This window comes from Malus sylvestris, chromosome 6 (genome assembly GCF_916048215.2).
Source record: "Malus sylvestris chromosome 6, drMalSylv7.2, whole genome shotgun sequence".
In the NCBI taxonomy this organism is placed as follows: Eukaryota; Viridiplantae; Streptophyta; class Magnoliopsida; order Rosales; family Rosaceae; genus Malus; species Malus sylvestris.
Window position 1 is genome coordinate 26,130,366 of NC_062265.1, and position 19,944 is coordinate 26,150,309.

At 38.5% G+C, this 19,944-nt stretch overlaps 3 protein-coding genes across 3 annotated transcripts; 2 read left to right on the top strand and 1 right to left on the bottom strand.

Annotated features, from left to right (window-relative positions):
* Positions 1-858: 858 nt before the first annotated feature.
* On the top strand, positions 859-7,505 carry LOC126626573 (ribonuclease TUDOR 2-like). Its single transcript, XM_050295941.1, has 17 exons — positions 859-1,052; positions 1,518-1,703; positions 1,907-1,981; positions 2,083-2,196; positions 2,283-2,393; positions 2,527-2,733; positions 2,847-3,065; positions 3,140-3,247; positions 3,455-3,625; positions 3,723-3,920; positions 4,019-4,384; positions 4,487-4,717; positions 4,793-4,978; positions 5,055-5,135; positions 5,602-5,796; positions 6,382-6,759; positions 7,020-7,505. The coding sequence occupies exons 2-17, from the start codon at positions 1,548-1,550 to the stop codon at positions 7,209-7,211; spliced, it is 2,988 nt and encodes a 995-aa protein (XP_050151898.1). The 5' UTR covers positions 859-1,052; positions 1,518-1,547; the 3' UTR covers positions 7,212-7,505.
* A 2,407-nt stretch (positions 7,506-9,912) lies between these two features.
* On the bottom strand, positions 9,913-13,078 carry LOC126626575 (calnexin homolog). The gene is made up of 6 exons (XM_050295944.1): positions 12,910-13,078; positions 12,742-12,811; positions 10,747-11,876; positions 10,567-10,638; positions 10,369-10,482; positions 9,913-10,281 (listed from the first exon to the last, which is right to left on the bottom strand). The coding sequence occupies exons 1-6, from the start codon at positions 12,997-12,999 to the stop codon at positions 10,126-10,128; spliced, it is 1,632 nt and encodes a 543-aa protein (XP_050151901.1). The 5' UTR covers positions 13,000-13,078; the 3' UTR covers positions 9,913-10,125.
* A 1,508-nt stretch (positions 13,079-14,586) lies between these two features.
* Positions 14,587-17,008, top strand: LOC126626574 (pentatricopeptide repeat-containing protein At1g08070, chloroplastic-like). The gene has a single exon (XM_050295942.1). The coding sequence runs from the start codon at positions 14,678-14,680 to the stop codon at positions 16,472-16,474; it is 1,797 nt and encodes a 598-aa protein (XP_050151899.1). The 5' UTR covers positions 14,587-14,677; the 3' UTR covers positions 16,475-17,008.
* The last annotated feature ends 2,936 nt before the right edge of the window (positions 17,009-19,944 follow it).

Here is a 19,944-nt window from a genome sequence, read left to right on the forward strand (position 1 = left end):
GAGATAGATGGCATATCTAAAAGTAATCAGTTACATGATAAAAAGGTTAAAATCACGTAAAGCTAATACATAAACGACCATTATCTCTAAAAAAGAAATGAAATCAGATAAATTTTAGGTTTGTCTAGTTGCGTTGTATTCTTCTCTCAATGAGAAAATATATATACAAGTACAACGACGTCTGGAAATATTTAATCCATATAACGTGTCAGAATTTATTCTTTAAACAAATCAAAGTTATCATTCATTTCCATATGATGTAATAAAGAAAACCAGAATAAAATTCTTGTAATTGCCTGTTAGTGCTTTGCCTTTTGCATTTTTGTATTTTTGGCCTTATATTATTATTACTGTTTGTTGAGGATAAATATGAGAGTTGGTGACGTTTTTTTTATTGAGTAATCCGTTAAAATTAATAGAAAACTAATGAAAAGGGTTTGAAAACTTTGAGTTTTAATGATAAGGACAAAATAAAGGGTAAAGTGAATAGTACCATGATTGACTTTTTAGTGTAAAAATGTAGTTTTTCATTAAAATGAACAGTACCGGGTGCTTTTCGTTAAAGTTCTCTAAAATTAAACTCCATGGAGAGAGGAAATCTAAGACATGCCAAAAATATGGCATCATAAAAGTGTTGGCCGGTAAGTTGTCCTAATCCGTGTCAAAATCCTTTTGGGATTAGAACCTCATCCGGATGGATTTTGGGTCACCGGACAGACTGGTAATTTCATAACTCCCCATCTAAAAATAACTAATTTTCTGAAATAATCCCGATATGGAAAGGATATCCAAGCTAAGAATTTAAGACCACCATGGTATGTTGGGTAATTTCGAGCCAAAACTCGGGGTATAAATATAAACGAATTGCTGGATGCAGAGCTCTACATCGTCTATATATGCAACGCGTCTGAGAGCCTGCGAAATCTGTCTCTCTTTCCGTTTCGCTCTCGCTTTTGATTCCGCCGCTCGACGACGCTGTTTCGACGAACCTAGGGATCGGATAAACCTCGTCGGTGCGGATAGATCCGAATAGCCTGATCCGATCCAGCTTGGTAATCTCTCTATCTATTGCGTTCCTAGATCTCTCTGGGTTGAAAGTTTTGTCTCGGATCATTTAATCGGATTGTTATTGTTTGCATTACGCGTAATTGAGATGAATTTGGCTGAAAACTGTTTGGTTTTTGCAATCTGCGGTGATTGATAGATCTTGTGATCCGAATGGTTAATTCTGCTGTTTTTGACCATGTCGTATTGGATGTGTCGTTGTCGTACTGATGCACGTCGTTGTTGGTATGGAATTTGGATCTGAATGGTGTCGTTCTGATGCGGTTTTGGTTGGTGGTGTTTGTAAAGATTGTAGCTTTGCATGTTGGGTTGGAGAGATATTTAGTGTTAATTGTGATTTGGTGATTAAAATTTAATTGGGTTGTGGCTTTTTTGAAGTTTAATTGGGTTGTGTTGTTTGAAATTTAATTGGTTTTTTGTTGATGTGTCTTTTTGGGAATGTCGTGGTGTAGATCTCTGTCAAACTATAGAAGGCTGTTGAGATGGCATCATCAACAGCTTCCACAGGATGGTACAGAGGGAGAGTGAAGGCTGTGCCTTCAGGGGACTCCTTGGTTGTCATGGCCCTCACAGCCAACAAGACCGGACCCCCACCGGAAAGAACCATCACTCTGTCATCCCTTATGGCTCCAAAACTGGTAAAACGATTAACATCCCTTGTGTTTCATCCACCTATGTATTTTTAATTTGGCGTTTGCATTGAATTGTTGTAAATTCTTGGTCTTTTCGTTCATTTGAGACTTATAATTACAGATGATGGTTCTGTTTTAGCTCATTTTTTTGCTATTGATCGCTTACATTTCTGAATGGCTTTTGCTGTTGTGATGTTTTTTATTGCTAGGCTCGTAGAGATGGCCAGGATGAGCCATTTGCATGGGGCAGCAGGGAGTTTCTGAGGAAACTCTGCATAGGAAAGGTGCTTATTTTAAATACTTGCTTGTGCTTTATTATCTCCATACTAGTCATCTTTGATAATAATGTCCATGATGCATCCACCTCATTATATTTTCCAAACAGGAGGTGGCTTTCAGAGTGGACTATGTTGTACAACAGATAGGGCGTGAATTCGGCTCGGTTTTCCTTGGTGACAAGAATCTTGCGATGCTGGTTGTTGCTGAAGGCTGGGCAAAGGTCGTTATCTTTTCATTTCTATTGGTTGCTGATTTTTTATTTAATGTTTATTTCTAATGGCTGTAAGCTGAATCCTGTTTGTGCAGGTCAAGGAGGGTAAGCAAGGTCCACAGAAAGCAGAAGCAAGTCCTTACATTGCAGAGCTGCTACGTCTCCAAGAGCAAGCTAGGACCGAGGGCCTTGGTCTTCATAGCAAGGTTTGTACTCAAATTCTTTCCCTCCTTTTTTCTTATATTGTACATCTAACATGTTGCAGCATGTTGAAAGTTGACTTCAAACTTGTTATGTATTTGACGACATGAAACATGATTATTTTGTTCATAATTACAGGTTCCTGGTGCTGGTGAAGCATCCAAAAGGAATCTACCTCCCTCTGCTATCGGGAATTCTGGCAACTTAGATGCCGTGAGTCTGTTGGCTGAAAATAAGGGCAGGCCAATGGAATGTATTGTCGAGCAGGTTCGGGATGGAAGCACAGTTAGGGCCTACTTGCTTCCGGATTTTCAGTTTGTCCAAGTATTCGTTGCAGGAATTCAGGTATGTTTTCTTTCTTCAATCTGGACATGCATGCATAAGATTTTGTTCATATCTGATTTTTGTTCTGAAAGTAATAACATGTATATATAACATAATTTCTCTATTCCAATTAGGCCCCATCGGTGGGAAGGAGACCTATAACATCAGACATAGTTGCTGAACCAGAAACAACTTCCGATAAAACAAATGGGGATGTTTCTTCTGAACCTCGAGCCCCTCTAACTTCTGCTCAAAGGATTCTAGCTTCAACAGCATCATCTGTTGAAGTGGCCGCTGATCCATTTGCATTAGAAGCTAAACATTTTACAGAAATTCGTGTGTTGCATAGAGATGTAAGCAACTTTCTATTGCAGGTTATCTTGGACATTGTTATTACAATTTTATCAATATCGTGGTCGATTTATAGGTCCGCATCGTTCTGGAAGGCAATGACAAGTTCAGTAATTTGATTGGGTCAGTATATTACCCTGATGGGGACTCGGCGAAAGACTTGGCCCTGGAGCTTGTTGAAAATGTAAGAGCTTAAACTGTGCAGTGACTTCAAATTTAACATTATTGATGACTAATGTTTTCTTATCCCCAACTGTTGAAATATTTATGGCATGCTTTCAATCTTTCCGTGCAGCTTATTGCATGCTTTATTGTCAGATTGTAAATCTCTTATACCCTCCCTGAGACTCATATTTAGGGTGTACTGACAATCTTCGAACCTTTTGTTTAGGGTTATGCCAAATACGTTGAATGGAGTGCAAGCACACTGGAAGACGATGTGAAGCGGCGGCTGAAGACTGCAGAGCTTCAAGCAAAGAAAAGCAAGTTGAGGATTTGGACAAACTACACAGCCCCACCTACAAATTCAAAAGCAATTCATAACCAGAATTTCACAGGAAAGGTAGTATGTAATGAAAGTTATGGTTATGTATGTTTATCACAACATTATGATTTGTCCTGTTATATGTACTCATGTAATTGATTTTTCTTTCTTCCAGGTTGTGGAGGTTGTAAGTGGGGACTGTGTGATTGTCGCTGATGATTCTGTTCCATTTGGCAGTCCACTGGCAGAGAGGCGAGTTAATCTTTCAAGTATTAGGTGTCCGAAAATGGGCAATCCTCGTAGAGAAGAAAAGCCGGCTCCATATGCTCGTGAAGCCAAAGAGTTCCTGAGAACACGCCTCATTGGACGTCAAGTATGAGATCTAGTTTTGATTCAATGTTTTCTTCATGATAGAAGTCTCTGTCTTAGTTCCAAATAAATTTTAATATTTCCATTTGGCATGTTTTGTAGGTAAATGTTCAAATGGAGTATTCAAGGAAGGTCAGCCCCGGAGAGGGAGCTGCGGCTACTTCTGGACCTGCCGATTCCAGGGTAATGGATTTTGGAACAGTTTTGCTTGCATCTCCTACTAAGGCTGAGGGTGATGACACCCCAGCACCTGCTTCATCTGCGACTGCCAGCCAGCAGGCTGGTGTGAATGTTGCTGAGTTGGTGGTTTCACGTGGCCTTGGCACTGTTATTAAACATCGAGATTTTGAAGAGAGATCAAACTATTATGATGCCCTTATGTCAGCAGAAGCACGTGCTACTGCTGGAAAGAAAGGATTACATTCTGCCAAGGAATCTCCAGTCATGCACATTACAGACTTGACAGTGGTGAGTAATAAAATAATATGTCACTCATTCCTTCCTCAATTGATATGTCTAACAATCGGTATGTAATTTCACTCCTTCCTTAACTGATGTTGTCTCTAACAGGCATCAGCAAAGAAAGCCAGGGACTTCTTTCCATTCTTACAGAAAAGGAGGAAAATTCCTGCCGTTGTGGAATATGTCCTCAGTGGGCATCGTTTTAAATTACTGATTCCCAAGGAAACATGCAGCATTGCCTTCGCATTCTCTGGTGTCAGATGTCCCGGGCGTGAGGAGCCATATTCAGAAGAAGCAATTGCGTTCATGAGACGAAGAATTATGCAGAGAGATGTTGAGGTAATCCCATTTAACATTAAATTCTTGTTGCCGCTTAGTTATGTTCTTGCTTTGATGAAATTATGTCTTTTACAGATTGAAGTCGAGACTGTTGATAGAACTGGGACCTTCTTGGGATCTTTATGGGAGTCAAAGACCAATGTGGCGGTTGCCCTCGTTGAAGCTGGCCTTGCAAAATATCAGAATTCCTTTGGCGGTGAAATCCCTGATGGGCACCTTCTTGAAAAAGCTGAGGAATCTGCAAAAAGGCAAAAACTGAAAGTATGTGAAGCAACATACCTACATTATTACAGCTGTCTTCCTGTTAACTATGTTAATTTACATTCTCTTTTTGCAGATTTGGGAGAACTACGTTGAAGGAGAGGAGGTTCCCAATGGTTCAGCTGTCGACAACACCAAACAGAAAGAAGTGCTAAAGGTACTTGGAATGCAATTGCATTTTATTATTGCCCATTCTACGTGTTGTAAAATGTTAAGGGCTGGTTTGGTATTGCTGTGCTTTGAAAAAAAACTGCTGTGAGAATAAGCGACTGTGCTGTGAGAATAAGCGGCTGTGAAATAAATCAGCAGAGTGTTTGGTAAACTTTTTTGTAAAAGTGCTTTTGGAAAAAAAAAAGTCTGATAGTGGGTCTTTTCATTAAAGGAGCACTATAGCTCTGTGTGCTTTGAAAAAAAGCCAGTTTTCCAAAGCTGCAAATAGTAGCTTTAGTTTTTTACTTTGATTTCAGCTTATTCTCACAGCAGCTTCCAAAATAAGCCTTTTTTTTTTCAGTTTACCAAACACCTAAAACCCTAATAGCTTTTTTTTCATGGGTGCTTTTTTTTTTAAGCACCTCACTCCCAAACCACCCCTAAGTAACATCTATCTTATGCCTTACTTTCAGGTAGCGGTGACAGAGGTTTTGGGAAGTGGTAAATTTTATGTTCAGACAGTTGGGGATCAGAAAATTGCCTCTATTCAGCAACAGCTTGCATCTTTGAATCTTCAAGAAGCTCCCGTAATTGGTGCTTATAATCCTAAGAAGGGTGACATTGTCCTTGCTCAGTTTAGTGCAGATAATTCTTGGAACAGAGCAATGGTGAGTTACAACCCTAAACATCAGTTTTATTTTCCGATTGTAATAAATTTTTAATCTTGAGTTATTTCAGTGCATTAGCATACATTTTTTCCCTTTCATCCCTTCCCTATTTAAAATAAATTGTTAATGTGTTATTTATATACTTCTGCTAGCAATTTTTCCAAGAAAAAGAGTGGCCGGATGATAAAAACATAGCCAGTTGATAATCATATTCCCTTGATGAACACTATATTTACCTCAAGTCTTTTGTTTCCAGGAAAAGTGATATTCTCATCATCTGGCATTAAATTATAGGTTTCTCTATATTCATAGAAGGCAAGTCTGTTGGTGTTACACACACATTTGACAGGAAGTGAACTATATGATGCAAATGAAATGAATTTCTTTTTCTGTGAAATCTTTATTCTTGTTTTACAATTGCTAGTTTTGATATAGTAAGTTTCACCAACGTTCAAAAGTAGCATGATAGTTTACATTTTCCTTGCACTACATTGCATCTGATTATGTGATTTGTACACTGAATGTTCTTCTATTCAGTCTTCAAAATTTTCAATTTTTTTAATATGTGTATGTCTTCATGCAAAGATTGTCAATGCACCTCGAGGAGCTGTGGAATCCCCTAAAGACAAGTTTGAAGTGTTCTATATAGATTATGGTAATCAAGAGGTTGTTCCTTACAGCCAGATACGGCCTCTTGACCCATCAGTTTCCTCTGCACCCGGTCTTGCTCAATTATGCAGCCTTGCATACGTCAAAGTCCCGGCCTTGGAGGAGGACTTTGGTCAAGAAGCAGCAGAGTATCTAAGTGAGCACACATTAAACAGTGCCAATGAATTTAGGGCCATGATTGAGGAAAGGGATCTTTCAGGGGGAAAAGTTAAGGGCCAGGGAACTGGACCAGTGCTTCTTGTAACTCTTGTTGCTGTGGATGCTGAGATCAGTGTGAACGCCGCCATGCTTCAGGTTTGAGTTGTAACCCTTTTTCCTAATTATGGTAGCTTTAAATCTCATCTTTTAAATTCTTTTCTACTGCCCTTTACAATCCTACCCATGATACACATACCACCGTTTTGCTCGAAATCAAAGGAAGGATTTATTAGTCTGTTCCAAATCAAACAAACAGAACCCTCATCATATATTAGTATATATTGCCTGTTCCAAATCTTTCAAACTTTATTTATGTCTTGCTGAATCTTATTTGTTCAAATTTGTGGAATTTTCAGGAAGGACTTGCAAGGCTAGAGAAAATGAAGAAACGTGAAACCAAGGAGAGGAAGACGGCTATTGAGAACTTGGAAAAGTTCCAGGAAGAAGCGAGGACCGATAGGCGGGGGATGTGGCGCTACGGAGACATCCAGTCCGACGATGAGGACGTTCCTCCTGTCAGGAAAGCCGCAGCTGCTGGCAAGCGATGAATATACAGTAATACTGACGGACGCTCAGTTACAGTTGTGGGGCATATATCATATGCTGTTTAGAGCAAGAGAGGAAAAGAAAGAAGAAAAAAGGAACTTTGTGTTGCAGTTAAGTTTGTTTTCGGTCTTCGGATTGTCTGTATTTTTTAGATGAGAGGGAACGTTTTTTTTTTTTTTTTTAACAAAATTCGAATAAGGTAAACGTTTAATTAGACAATTTTGTATGTCGATCAGAAAGCTCAACATTTAATTAGTGTTTTTCATTTATTTATATATCGGGCATAAATTTCCATACTTTATGTTCTAAAGATGATTTTGTAAAGGCTTTTTAGCAAAAATGATTATTGAGATTAACATAACTCCTTAGGGGTGTGCTATCCACACATCTTTTTTTTACTACTTCCACACCTCTTGTTAATTTCTGTGCTTTGATCTTTTTCAATTTATCAAATCCGACGGTCAAAAATTAAAAGTATGTAAGAGAAGTAAAAAAGGGTGTGGATATTACATCCCACTCCTTATTTTGATTATTGAGATTGTCTAGCGTTAATTATTTTGGTTCTTTTGTGAAAACTATCCGTTAAATTGAGAAACCCTTTGCTTGAACTGACGATTTCTTTAATTTAACGGAAAATTTTCACAGAATCACAGAGCCACGAAAATGATTGAGGAGGACAATCTCAGAGACCTCAGGGACCAAAGTAATGTGTTATACAAATCTCAGCTAAAAGCTTTTATGCAGAGCAAACAGATTATCCATGATTCTGACTTCAAGTTTGGTTATTATGTGTATACAGATGACGGGATGGCTCTATTGGCACTCAAATTTTTTAACAACTTCCTTCGCAAGCAGAAGATCTTTAAAAACTCTAACAATTTTATGTTTTATAAAATTTGTTACTCGCAAGTTTTTAATCGGTTTTGCAGACTTCTGCATATACCATCAAAGTCAAATGTGCAGCATAAGTTAGCAGGTTTATTAGACTTGGATTCTTTCCCTTCTCGTCCCTTCTTTTAATAGAAACGGTTCAAAAGAAATCTAATGATTTGAAGTTGTGTCACATGTTTAATGAGTTTTATTTTATTTATTTTTTATTGCTTTTGTTTAGCAATTCTCTGTTTTCTCCACTCGGCCCCACACCACTATTTACCCTCCTACATACCAACTACCAAGTATAGTTCACGCCTCGGGTTGATTTTGACGTTGTAGTAGAACTTGGCAGTTATCTTGAAGGTTTCAAAGCTGTTGGGAAAGTCGAAGGAAATTCTTGAATTGTATTGTCCTTCTCATCAATTTGTTCAACAATTCTCATATACGTTGCACAATAAGGAGGAGATGAGAGGGAAGATACATAGGAGGGGAGATAATTATCCCCCCTTCTTCCCTTCAATTTTCCATTTGCAGCTGAAGTTTTGTAAGGAAAAACCCACAAGACCCACCCAAACGTGAGATTGTAGTCTCATCGAATTCATTTAGGTTTTTGAGTTTCTTCAGTTTGAGGGGTTAGTATGTCAACAAAAGATGCTCCTCCACATTGAGAAAACGTGAGTTATTTCAGCAGAAGGTTCCCGAAAACATTGAGAAACCTTACATGATAAGGATTCACTAGATATCACTCGATCCTAAAGAAATGAAAAAAAAAATAGAAAATACCATAAATAGTTGATATTCTTGCAAGTAATTAGGGCTTGCATCAGATATTCTACTGCAAAATAAGACCAAGACAAATGGATTTATAAATATAAATAGCATGATTAAATAGAGGAAAAATAACATGTGGGTTAAGGTTGATGGCTAAGAGGAGAGTGCACCATCAACAACTTTTTTGCTTAAGGTCTTCCACAATATTAGACCTGAAACTTTGGGTTTACTTCTTCTAAATTAGAATCAAACTCACACAATTAACCGGAAAATTTGCGTCTTAACTCGAGAGTTTAATTGTTTAATGTATTGTACGGGTCTCATGGATTTGATCCTATAATGCGTCTTAACTCAAGAGTTTAATTGTTTAATGTAAAGTGAATAATATTAAGATTGACTTTTTAATGTAAAAATATAGTTTTTCGTTAAAATGAACAGTACCGGGAGCTTTTCGTTAAAGTTCCCTTTATAAAATTCAATCAACCTGATCATTCCTATTGTATATCTGAAAAATCAAACTCAACTGAACCATTGTGAAAACTACTGAGGTGGACAATCGTAATTGAATGTATAGCTAGTAATTAATATGAGAACATTTTTATCAATGTCAAATAAAATCGTAATTCTGTCACTACTTGTGCTACCTCTTGTACACCGAAATCAATAACATAGGACATTTAACAAAATTTTCCCTCCTCTCACTTTCCTCTTTTTTTTTTTTTCTCTTTATAAAGATGTCAGTGTTAAATGTTGACGTGCTTTAATCATGACCGTTTAAATAAAAAGAGATTAGAAGAGAGAAAGATTTGCAGATGAGAGAATCCTATTCTTTATACGTTTGGGGACGAAACTTTCCCGAAACCACTCATGTTTTTGGTTCTTTTTTTTCAATTTATTTAGTTGTGTTTAATAAATGGACCACTTCCAAATGGTCAATTTTGAACATATCTAAATTTGGCCAAAACACTACACCAATTTTACTATATTAGATTAGAATATTGCTCAAAAAAGAAAAGGATCGTGCTGTAAAAGCAATTGTTTGTTTTGGTCATTGGAAACTTGAAAGGAACTATCACAGCTTAATTAATGCGTCATTTACACACCTGATGCCTTTAACTGTTTCAACACAAAAGGCTACAAAACACAAACAAATAAGAAAAAGAAAAATATTGCCAACGGTCAAGAATAACCTACAAAACCAAAACTAGGCTCAAAATTCGAAGATAATGGAAGTGAAAATCGTCAGCGGTAGCTTCCTCCCTCTTCTCCGCCTCAGTTTTCACGCCTGGTCGTCGACCTTCTGCGAGGAGCAGCGGCTCCTTCCTTCTCACTCTCAGATGAAGTACCTTCCTTCTCCTTTTCGTCTTCCTTCGCGGCTGCACTGCTTGAAGCGGCAGTGGCTCCGGTGGTTTTCTTCTCAACTCTTGCCTGCACAAAGAGAAAGCAACATTTAGCAACAAGCAACATCAGTAGCTACAACTACTTTTGGTCCTTTTGAGGAGCTTCAGCACTCACAGGTTTCTTTCCCCCGAAGAGTAGCTTGACAAAGACAGTGAAGATGATCACCACAATCGCGACAAGGATGCCAACGGTGAGATTTGGTTGTTCCTCTGCCTTCTCAATGAGATCCTGCACCAAACAAGCTTGGATTTTAGATTGCGTTCAGGAAAATCACCCTCGAAAGGGATAATAAACGAAAGACTTATGACTTACAACGATCTTAGGCTTGTGGGAACTCAAGAAGGGAAGATCTGCGACTGTGTATAGGAGGTCAAATATTTTCTTCTGCAGGAAATAAAAATACGATTATCAGTAACTGTACCAAGTAACCATCAAATAAATTCCATAAAGACAGCTGTATAGAATTGATAAGTTGCAAAGCGAAACATTTACCTGGACGGTGGCAAGGAACCCATCTTTGCCTTGAACATCTTCCTCTTCCTTCGACTTCTCTTTCTCAACTTCAAATTTTGGTTTCCAACCGGTCTCTCTGTATGTTTGTGCAACTTTCTCGTCCTTCGCTATCAAAATGTTGTCAAACAATATACCATCTTGCATCGTCCAGATCTCAATGCCGACAGCTGCGATAGGCTCAAAGTTGGGTTTGTCAGCTTCAAAGTAGCTGGGGTTTGGAATCTCCTGAGGCTTCCAGACACCCTTGTAACTGGGGTTATCGATAAGTGGGGCATGCCATTTTCCCTTGTAAGCTGGGTTCCTCTTCATTGGCTTCTTCCATTCACCACAACCAGGGGCGGTCACACACTTTGGGTTCTCGATCCTTGGGGCTTCCCATTCACCATCCTCCTCATCATCCCAGTCTTCTGGTTTCGTGGAATCAGGATCATCTATCTCCTCAGGCTCATCATCCAACCATCCTTCAGGTTTTTCTGCTTCTTCATCTACAATTTCCATTGGGGCATCCTCATCCCAGTCCTCTGGCTTTACAGCATTTGGGTCTTGAATCTTGGCTCTCTCATCCCAATCCTCAGGCTTCTTATCCTCTGGATCAGGGATTGTCTTGGTAGGAATAAGAGGTGGCATGAAATCATCAGCCGATAGGAAATTCGCCTTCTTCTTCTCTTCCCCATCAACCAGAATTACCAACTCGTTATTGGGTTTAAGAATGGCAGTGTACACATGAGTAAGTTTGTCAACTGGAACAGAGGGTGGAGTCGTCAAATGGTGTTCAACGTACTCTCCGCTCTTGGGGTTCTTGTGCTTGAAAATGAAGTGAACCTTGTTTGTGAGCCCACATTTGTCAGGTCCAAACATGATCGAATAAGGAGACTCATTGTCAAATATCTTAGGTTCCCAACCAGCCTCCTGAGGTCGAAGGTATTTCAGATAGGCACCACCACATTCAAGCCCGTTCTGGAGACGAGTCTCAAATTGGAGGACAATAGTTCCATCATTCAGACTCTCAGGCTTCTCAAGCTCCTTCACTATTGCGTACTTCTTGGCAGGCTCACTCACAAGAAGTCCGTAATCCTCATGTCCCTCGCTCTTTGAGTGACTCCACACACCTAAACCCAGATTAGACATCACCATAAGTTTGCAACTCAAAATACAGCAAGAAATGCACCCAAATCATGATCGACGAGCCAAAATTTATAAATTAGATAAGCAGGGGACATAAAATTCTTTATTTCTGTTATGATTCCAGGCCACTATGATTCACAAAAACTATACGATGCCCCAAGAACAAAACCCAAGCACACAATGAATATTTCGATTAAAACATACAGACCCATCACTGCTAACTATCTCATTATAAATCTAGAGGAATCAAAAGGTGCAATTTTCGCTTCAAAACATTTGTATTGTTGTTTAACTCCACTTAAATCTATTAGCTTAACAGTTTACAATACAACATTCTAAACTACCATAACCTACAGAGGGAGGGGGGTTCAAGCTCGAGTGCAAGGGGAACTCAGACACAAGTGCAAAGCGGCCACGGCATTGCACACAATGAATAATTCCATTAAAACAGACTCATCACTGAATACATCTAGAGGAATCAAATGGTGCAATTTTCGCATCGAAACATTTGTATCGTTGTTTAACTCCACTCAAATCTATTAGCTTAACAGTCTACAAAACAACATTCTAAACTACCATAATCTAAGGGGGAGGGTGATCCGACATCAGGTGCAAGGGGAACTCAAACACGAATGCAAAGCGGCCAAGGCACACTGCCCTGGTCAACTGACATAACCCACATCTACGTTAACGCAATTATTCAAGTTCAACATACATGGAAACCATTAATATCATTCAGATCGATGGATCGATCATACACCGATCCAATAACTACAAACAAATACAAACATTCACACACACATATAAGATATCATCTTTTTTCTCTTAAATTAGAAAGAAAGAACGGACCTTGGTACTCTTCTTTGCTAGAAACGATCCATCGGCCTTCGAATGTGTCATCAAACGAATCGTAAAATACCTAAATTCACAAATTAATCGAAAATGGTAAGAACTTGGGATTCAAATCTGAGATTGAAAGCATGAAATTGCAATTACAAATGAGACGATTCGAATTACCGTATCGTCGGAAGCAGATAGCTGCTGAAATGCAAAGCAAGCTACCAGCACCAGCAGCACCGGAAGAACACCACCGCGAACCCTAACCATCTTTCTCTCTCTCCTCTGTATCTCTCTCTCTCTCTCTCGTCGAAGTTCTTAGACAAGTCCGCTCTCTGGCGAGTAGTTCTGAGACTTGTACATATAGATCTGCACAACACTGCCTTCGACTTGCTTTGGCCAATCAAATCACGTGCCACGTTCAATGGACCAATGAGATCCCGCCACGTCAAAAACTTGACGCATCGTTCCGTCCCTTGCGAGTTTCGACCAACCCTTTGGTTCTGTTCTTTCTCGTGACTGGGCCGGGTCAAAAGTCCAAATGAGTATTGACCCGACTAAATTGAAAATTCTCTGTTCTTTTTTGGTTTTATTGTACGATGAAATTTCACTTATGCTTTTTTAGGTCTCTATCTATTATGTCACGTATACATACCCGTAATCGGAATCAATTTATGAAATTGGATTCCGATTACGAGATACATCTTTGTTTAGATAATCTTGGGGAATCAAAATACATGTAGGGTCCACATGCATTAAGGAATCTAACTCCTAATTTTGGAGGAATTGGACTCCCTACATAAGGGAGGTATTTCAATTCCTTGTGACATGAGGAATCCGAAATGGAGTTTATTTACCAATTATACTCTCACTTGTTTCTTATTATCCCAACATTGCCCTTCATTTGACACTCATTATGCCATCTTTTAATAAATAAATAAAACCTTATATATTTTTATATAGATGAATTTTATTATATAAATTTAATTCAATTAATTAGTATGAAAATAATTTATTTATGTAAGGGCAATTTAATAATCAACCTAGTTTTCATTCCGATTGAAGTGAATTAGTAAACAACTTATATAGATTCAACATCATTCCTGCCATCTTTTAATAAATAAATAAAACTTATTTTTATATTTTTATATAGATGAATTTTATTATATAAATTTAATTAAGAATTTAATTTAATTAATTAGTATGGGAATAATTTATTTATGTAAGGGCAATATAGTAATCAACCGAGTTTTCATTCCGATTGAAGTGAATTAGTAAACAACTTATATGGACTTAACATCATTCATATTCCGATTCTAGACAATTTTAGTAAACAACTTCAATAAAAATCTGATTCTGATTTCACCTCATTTCAATTCCTCCTCAATTCAATTCCTCTCAATTTGTACGGATTAATAAACACGCCCTTCAAGAGTTTGAGCGTCTTTTAATTTTGAGAAGAGAAATATTAATATATTAAAAATTACGTAATAAATGAATATTTTTGTTTGAAGTGATAATATGGTAACTAATTAGGGTAATAATACGGGTAATGTTTTCTATATTAAAACGATAGAAAGAGATTCGAGATCACTTTCTTTTTGTTTATCAATAAAAATTTCAAATAAATTGCATTTTTCAACTATTTTAACTAATCATATAATTTGATAATTACATGTTAAGTGACTGTTCATCGTAATAATTGATGTAATAAATAGCATCCAGCCACGTAATGTGGTCAATTTATAATTCTAGATTTAGCTCGATAAAATCTCCTAATAAGTAGACATAGTAAAGATAAGGAACATCAAATATGAACACAAGGTGACGTGCTTCTCTAAAAAGCACTTATTCTTATAAGCTCTATCACTTGCTTCCCACACTCGGCAGGGGCAGCATTCGTTTGTTTTGTTTGGTTAGTGGCGGGCAACGAGCATGCAGTGCCGCAATGTCACTTCGAATCCTCGCACCAAAACCAAAACGGCCGTCTCTGTTAGAAATTTGCAACGGAGATCTCGACCCCAGACAGTTCTACCAGCTCCTCTCGCACGCCGTTACTTCCGGCGTCTTCGCCACCGACTCCGTGGTCTCCAGCAAGCTCCTCCTCCGCTCCCTCTCCCGCCGCCGCCTCGAATTTTCCCGAGCCATCTTCTCCCAGATTCAAAACCCAAATATCTTCGCCTGCAACTTCATCTTCAAAGCCTTCTCCCACAGCTCCTCCCCACAAGAAGCGGTCTTCCACTACAATCTCGTGCGACGTCGTTTTCCCCATTTGCTGCCGGATAACTACTCCTTCCCTTTCCTCTTCAAAGCATGCGGTCGTCTCGGTCTTCCCCACAAAGGCCAAGAGCTTCACTGTTTGGCCATGGCGCTCGGGCTCGAAACCGACGTCTTCGTTCAAAACGGCCTCGTTTCGATGTACTCCGCGTGCGGAATGCTTCACTGTGCTCGTAAAGTCTTCGACTTGCTTCCTGTTTCGGTTCGCGACGTGGTGTCTTGGAACAGCATTGTTTCTGGGTATGTCCAGAGCAATCGGAACTGGGACGCACTCCAGATGTTCGACGAAATGTTTGCATTTACAAGGCCCGATAATGTGACGTTGGTCAGTGCTCTCACTGCTTGTGGGAAGATGGGTTGTCTTCATTTAGGGAGGCAAATTCATGGATTAGTGTTGGCAAGTGGGTTTGCTTTGGACGTCTTCTTGGGTTCCTCTTTGATTGACATGTATGCGAAATGTGGGCGCATGGATGATGCTCGAAAGGTTTTCGATAGAATTAGGAACAAAAATGTAGTGTGTTGGACTTCTATGATCGCTGGTTATACTCAGTCACGTTTGTTCAAGGATGCGATTGAATTGTTTAGGGAAATGCAATTAGATGGAGTTGAAGTAGACGCAGCAATGGTTGCTTGTGTGATATCAGCCTGCGGGCGTTCGGGTGCATTAGGCCATGGAAGATGGGTGCATACATACTGCGAAAGAATCGGCTTTTACACCAACATCTCCGTGAAGAATGCCTTGATTGACATGTATTCAAAGTGCGGAGACATTAAACGGGCTCTTGAAATTTTCCATGACATGAGCAACAGAGATGTATTTACATGGACTGCCATGATAACTGGTCTTGCTATGAACGGGGACTCTGTCGGAGCACTGGAAGTGTTTTCACAAATGGAAGCAAGTGATGTCAGGCCAAACGAGGTTTCATTCCTCAGCATCTTGTCAGCATGCAGTCATGGTGGGTTTGTGGATAAAGGTTTTCATTATTTCAGAGCCATGGCTGGAATATATAACCTCACTCCTCGCATTGAACACTACGGATGCATGGTGGATCTTCTTGGTCGAGCTAATCTGTTAAATGAAGCAGAGAAGTTCATCGGAGCTATGCCAATCCAACCTGATGTGGTTATATGGCGATCTCTGCTTTTTGCATGTAGGACTTATGGAAACATAGCATTGGCAGAGTTTGTAGTAAAAAAGATTGAGGAATTAGAACCAAGAAAGTTTGAGTCTCGTGTTTTGTTATCAAATCTATATGCTTCGGCATCAAGGTGGCATGAAGTGAGCACGGTGAGGAAGGGTACGGCTGTTCAGGGTGCCCAGAAGCAGCCGGGTTGCTCTCTTATAGAAGTAGACGGTCTTGTTCATGAATTCATTGTTGCAGATTGTTCACATTGTCAAATTGATTCGATTTACGAGACGCTTAGAGGAATGAACAAAGTCATACGATCAGAAAGATTTGATTAGGGAGTTTGGATGGTACACAATTCTTATTGGAAAGTTGGCAACCGAACAGAAAGATTTGAGGTATTGATGATTAGTTCAAGGTAGATGACAGTGCCAAGAATGGCGGTAGTTGCTCGAATGCGAATTCTACTTTGTAGTCCAGGATCATTAGGGAAAGAAGTAAGGTTTGCCTACTAAAGATTTGATGGCTGAGAGGCGCCGCCGGACGAAGATCAACGACCACGATGGGATTAAAACCCTGGGATAAGGTTCTTGGGTGTTCAAATTCACCACTTGAGATAACCTCAAGGGTAACTCACCAGTAAGTTACAGTTGAATTTACCAGTAGAGATGGGCTTAACCTCACAATGAGCTAGTGTGATTTAAAAATTCGCCTTTAGTGAGAATCGAGACCTCTCACTTACAAATGAAAAAAAATATCACTAGACCGTAGTATTAAGTGGGTGGCTCCTGTAAGTTGGAGTTGAAATTGCATTATTGCGCACTAAATACAGTTGTAAGATTGCTTTACATTAGAATTTTGATATGCTAAAATTCCGTTTGTGTTGTAAATAGTGGGTATGTATGCCCACATGCATATAGTAAGCCTTTCACTATGTAGCTTGTGATTTGCTTCTATAAAAGCAGTCTTATGGAACACACAAAAAAAAAAAAAGGAGATGAATGTGAGGGACTCACGGGAGAGAGAGGAAGGAAAAGAAAGAAGAAAAAGAGAGGAAGGAAGAGGAAGAGGAGAAGAGATAATAGAGGGAGTTATTTTTATACTCTTATTATTTCAGATTATAATGAAAGCATCATTGCTGCCCCGATGACGTACTTTAGTCACACTGACTGTAGAGGAACCTCGCAAATTTTGTATCTTGTTTATTTATTCTATTGCACACAACGTCGATTTTATAACACGTTATCAGCACGAGAAGCTCTTGTGTCAGTGGAAAGCACAACGCCACAAATCATGTTCACCTCTGTCACCTGAAATCTCACAGATAAGAAAATATTTTCATTTCATCTTAAAATCTTTGTACTACTGATTTTCTTGAAGCAAATATATATATTGTTGTATGACTGTATATCATCTTTTGCAGAAGCAAAAGAGTACAAACTCAAAAAATTCGTAGATAATCTAACAGCCATGTAAACAGCCTCAGAACTCCAACTTGCAGGCATCGGATTGAAATACTTTCTTCTTGAAAGTTGTTCGTCCACTCAGTATCTACAACATATCAAAATTTCAGTAAACTTTAACGGTGCGATCGTCGCAGATGTCTGAAATACCAAACCAGTTTCTAATTTCCGCAGAAAACTGGACAACCACCTTATGAGTACCACAACTCCATTTCTGTAGTTCAAAGCGAAATTGTTTCTTCACAAAAGTTGTTTGGTATCCTCTTATCCATATCATACTAAAATTTGAACTAAATCTAACGGTTTGATCTTCTCATAAGTTGCAGACGCTCTTGACTCCAAAACTTATGAGAACCGTTTCGACTTTTTCGAAACTCACCAAAGGAGGAACACCAATTGGAACTTATTGTTATTATTATTTACTGAGTAACCAAAATGACTTCAGAACTGTGAAATAAAAATAAAAATAAAAGGAATCAAACAAAAGAAGTGGCAGACCAAGAAAATGAAAAGGCAAAAGATGAGAACTTAATCATTGCATTTTCTGTTTTGGCATATTTATGTGAATGGTGTTGGATTAAAGCCCATGTCACAAGTTCTATTTATTTAAAGCAATTTATTTACAGTGGGTAGAATTATTACCCTTTGCTTTAAAGCTTTGATATTTATGAGAATGGTGTTGAATCAAAGCCCTTGTCACAAGTTTTATTTACTTTAAAGTAATTTATTTACCATGGACGGTTTTACCGCCTACTGCTTTAAGTTTTGATTTATGTGAATGGTGCTTAATTAAAGTCATTGTCACAAACTTTATTTACTTAAATGCAATTTATCCATTATGGCTGGAATTACCGCCTATTGCTTTAATTTATTTATTGTACTTATCTTTTGTTACGATGAGTATATACAGGACCTGAAGTTCCTTGATCAAATCAGAACCTGCAGTTTCTTAATCCTCAACATATAAAAATGATTGGACCTGAAGTTCCATCATGCAAAAAGATCGGGCATGAAGTCCCTTAATCGTCAAGATCAGGACATGAAATTCCTTAATGAGTACCTTAAGTTTGAAGAGCCGAAGTGCCACAACTTAATTGTAATAAAAGCCATAAGAGTTTCAGTCTACAGACTATTAAATAAGGACCAGAAGTTCCTTATGTCCATACTCAAAATGGTTTAGCAGAAGCCTTTATTAAGCGGATGAAATTGATTACCCGCGCTCTGCACATGAAAACAAAATTGCCAGTTTTTACATAGGTACATGCTATTTTACATAATTCACTATTAAGTTCGGTTGAAACCAGTTACCAAACATCGATATTTCTCATTACAACTCGTGTTTAGGCACCAGCCAAACATTACACATTTACGAGTTTTTGGTTGTGTTATCTATGTGCCTATTGCACTGCCATAACGTACTGAAATGAGGCATCATCGCGGATTAGGCATTGATGTTGAACACCATCTATCATTCAATATTTGAAACCCTTGACTGGGGATATGTTTACCGTATGGTTTGCGGACTGTCATTTTGATAAGACAATTTTCCCGCCGTTAGGGGGAGAAAAATATCGTTCCAGAAGAATGATGAGAAAATATCATTCCAGAAGAATGATGAGAAAAGACCGTTCTTGAAGAATGAAGAGAATTTGTCTTATTTTGATTCACTAAGCAATTAACATGAAAATGAAGTAAGAATAATTGAATGATGCAACGATATATCAATCAAATGTCAAATGCATTTAATGATGCAAGAAAGTAATGAAATCACATATATTTGCTGCAAATGTGCCTACAAGAATTAATGTCCCTATTAGACAAAAATAATGAGGCAATAAATGAGTTATCTATTGCACGCCTGAAGCGTGGCAAACTCTCATACTCAAAAGGTTCAGCCATTTGAAAGAAGAAGAATATGGCACTACTGAACTATTGCATTCCCGAAACATAATTGTTGCATGCCAGAAGCATGACAGTCGCCGCGTGGATACACGTCCCAGAAAGGACAATCCACAGACATGAGAATGTTGATGTCTCATGCATGGAGCATGATAGACATATAGGTTCCAATAACTCAACTCCCATAAGTGGAGATTAAAATCCAAGTTCTATAACGCTTAAAAGAAGGTTACGATCCGCATTCTCTAAATTATGACTATCCTGGAAGAGATAGTGTAATGCCCTTGAAGAGGCAATGGATATCCAAAGGAAATGAAAAGCTTTTATGCATGCGCATGCACATGAGAATATGGGATCATAGATTGATGATAACCAATGGTAATTTTGGTTTTTATAAGTAGCTTCTAAATTCATCAATGAGCTGTGTTGATATTGAGTCTCGTTCT

What these genes read in the sequence shown, in the direction of transcription:
- LOC126626573 (XM_050295941.1), top strand. Translation starts at nt 1,548, where the DNA reads ATGGCATCATCAACAGCTTCCACAGGATGGTACAGAGGGAGAGTGAAG. An exon ending in AACAGAAAGAAGTGCTAAAG is followed by an intron (nt 5,136 to 5,601) that starts GTACTTGGAATG and finishes CCTTACTTTCAG; the next exon opens with GTAGCGGTGACAGAGGTTTT. An exon ending in ATTCTTGGAACAGAGCAATG is followed by an intron (nt 5,797 to 6,381) that starts GTGAGTTACAAC and finishes CTTCATGCAAAG; the next exon opens with ATTGTCAATGCACCTCGAGG.
- LOC126626575 (XM_050295944.1), bottom strand. Translation starts at nt 12,999, where the DNA reads ATGGTTAGGGTTCGCGGTGGTGTTCTTCCGGTGCTGCTGGTGCTGGTA. An exon ending in TAGCAAAGAAGAGTACCAAG is followed by an intron (nt 11,877 to 12,741) that starts GTCCGTTCTTTC and finishes ATCTGGGTTTAG; the next exon opens with GTGTGTGGAGTCACTCAAAG. An exon ending in CCCACAAGCCTAAGATCGTT is followed by an intron (nt 10,483 to 10,566) that starts GTAAGTCATAAG and finishes TGTTTGGTGCAG; the next exon opens with GATCTCATTGAGAAGGCAGA.
- LOC126626574 (XM_050295942.1), top strand. Translation starts at nt 14,678, where the DNA reads ATGTCACTTCGAATCCTCGCACCAAAACCAAAACGGCCGTCTCTGTTA.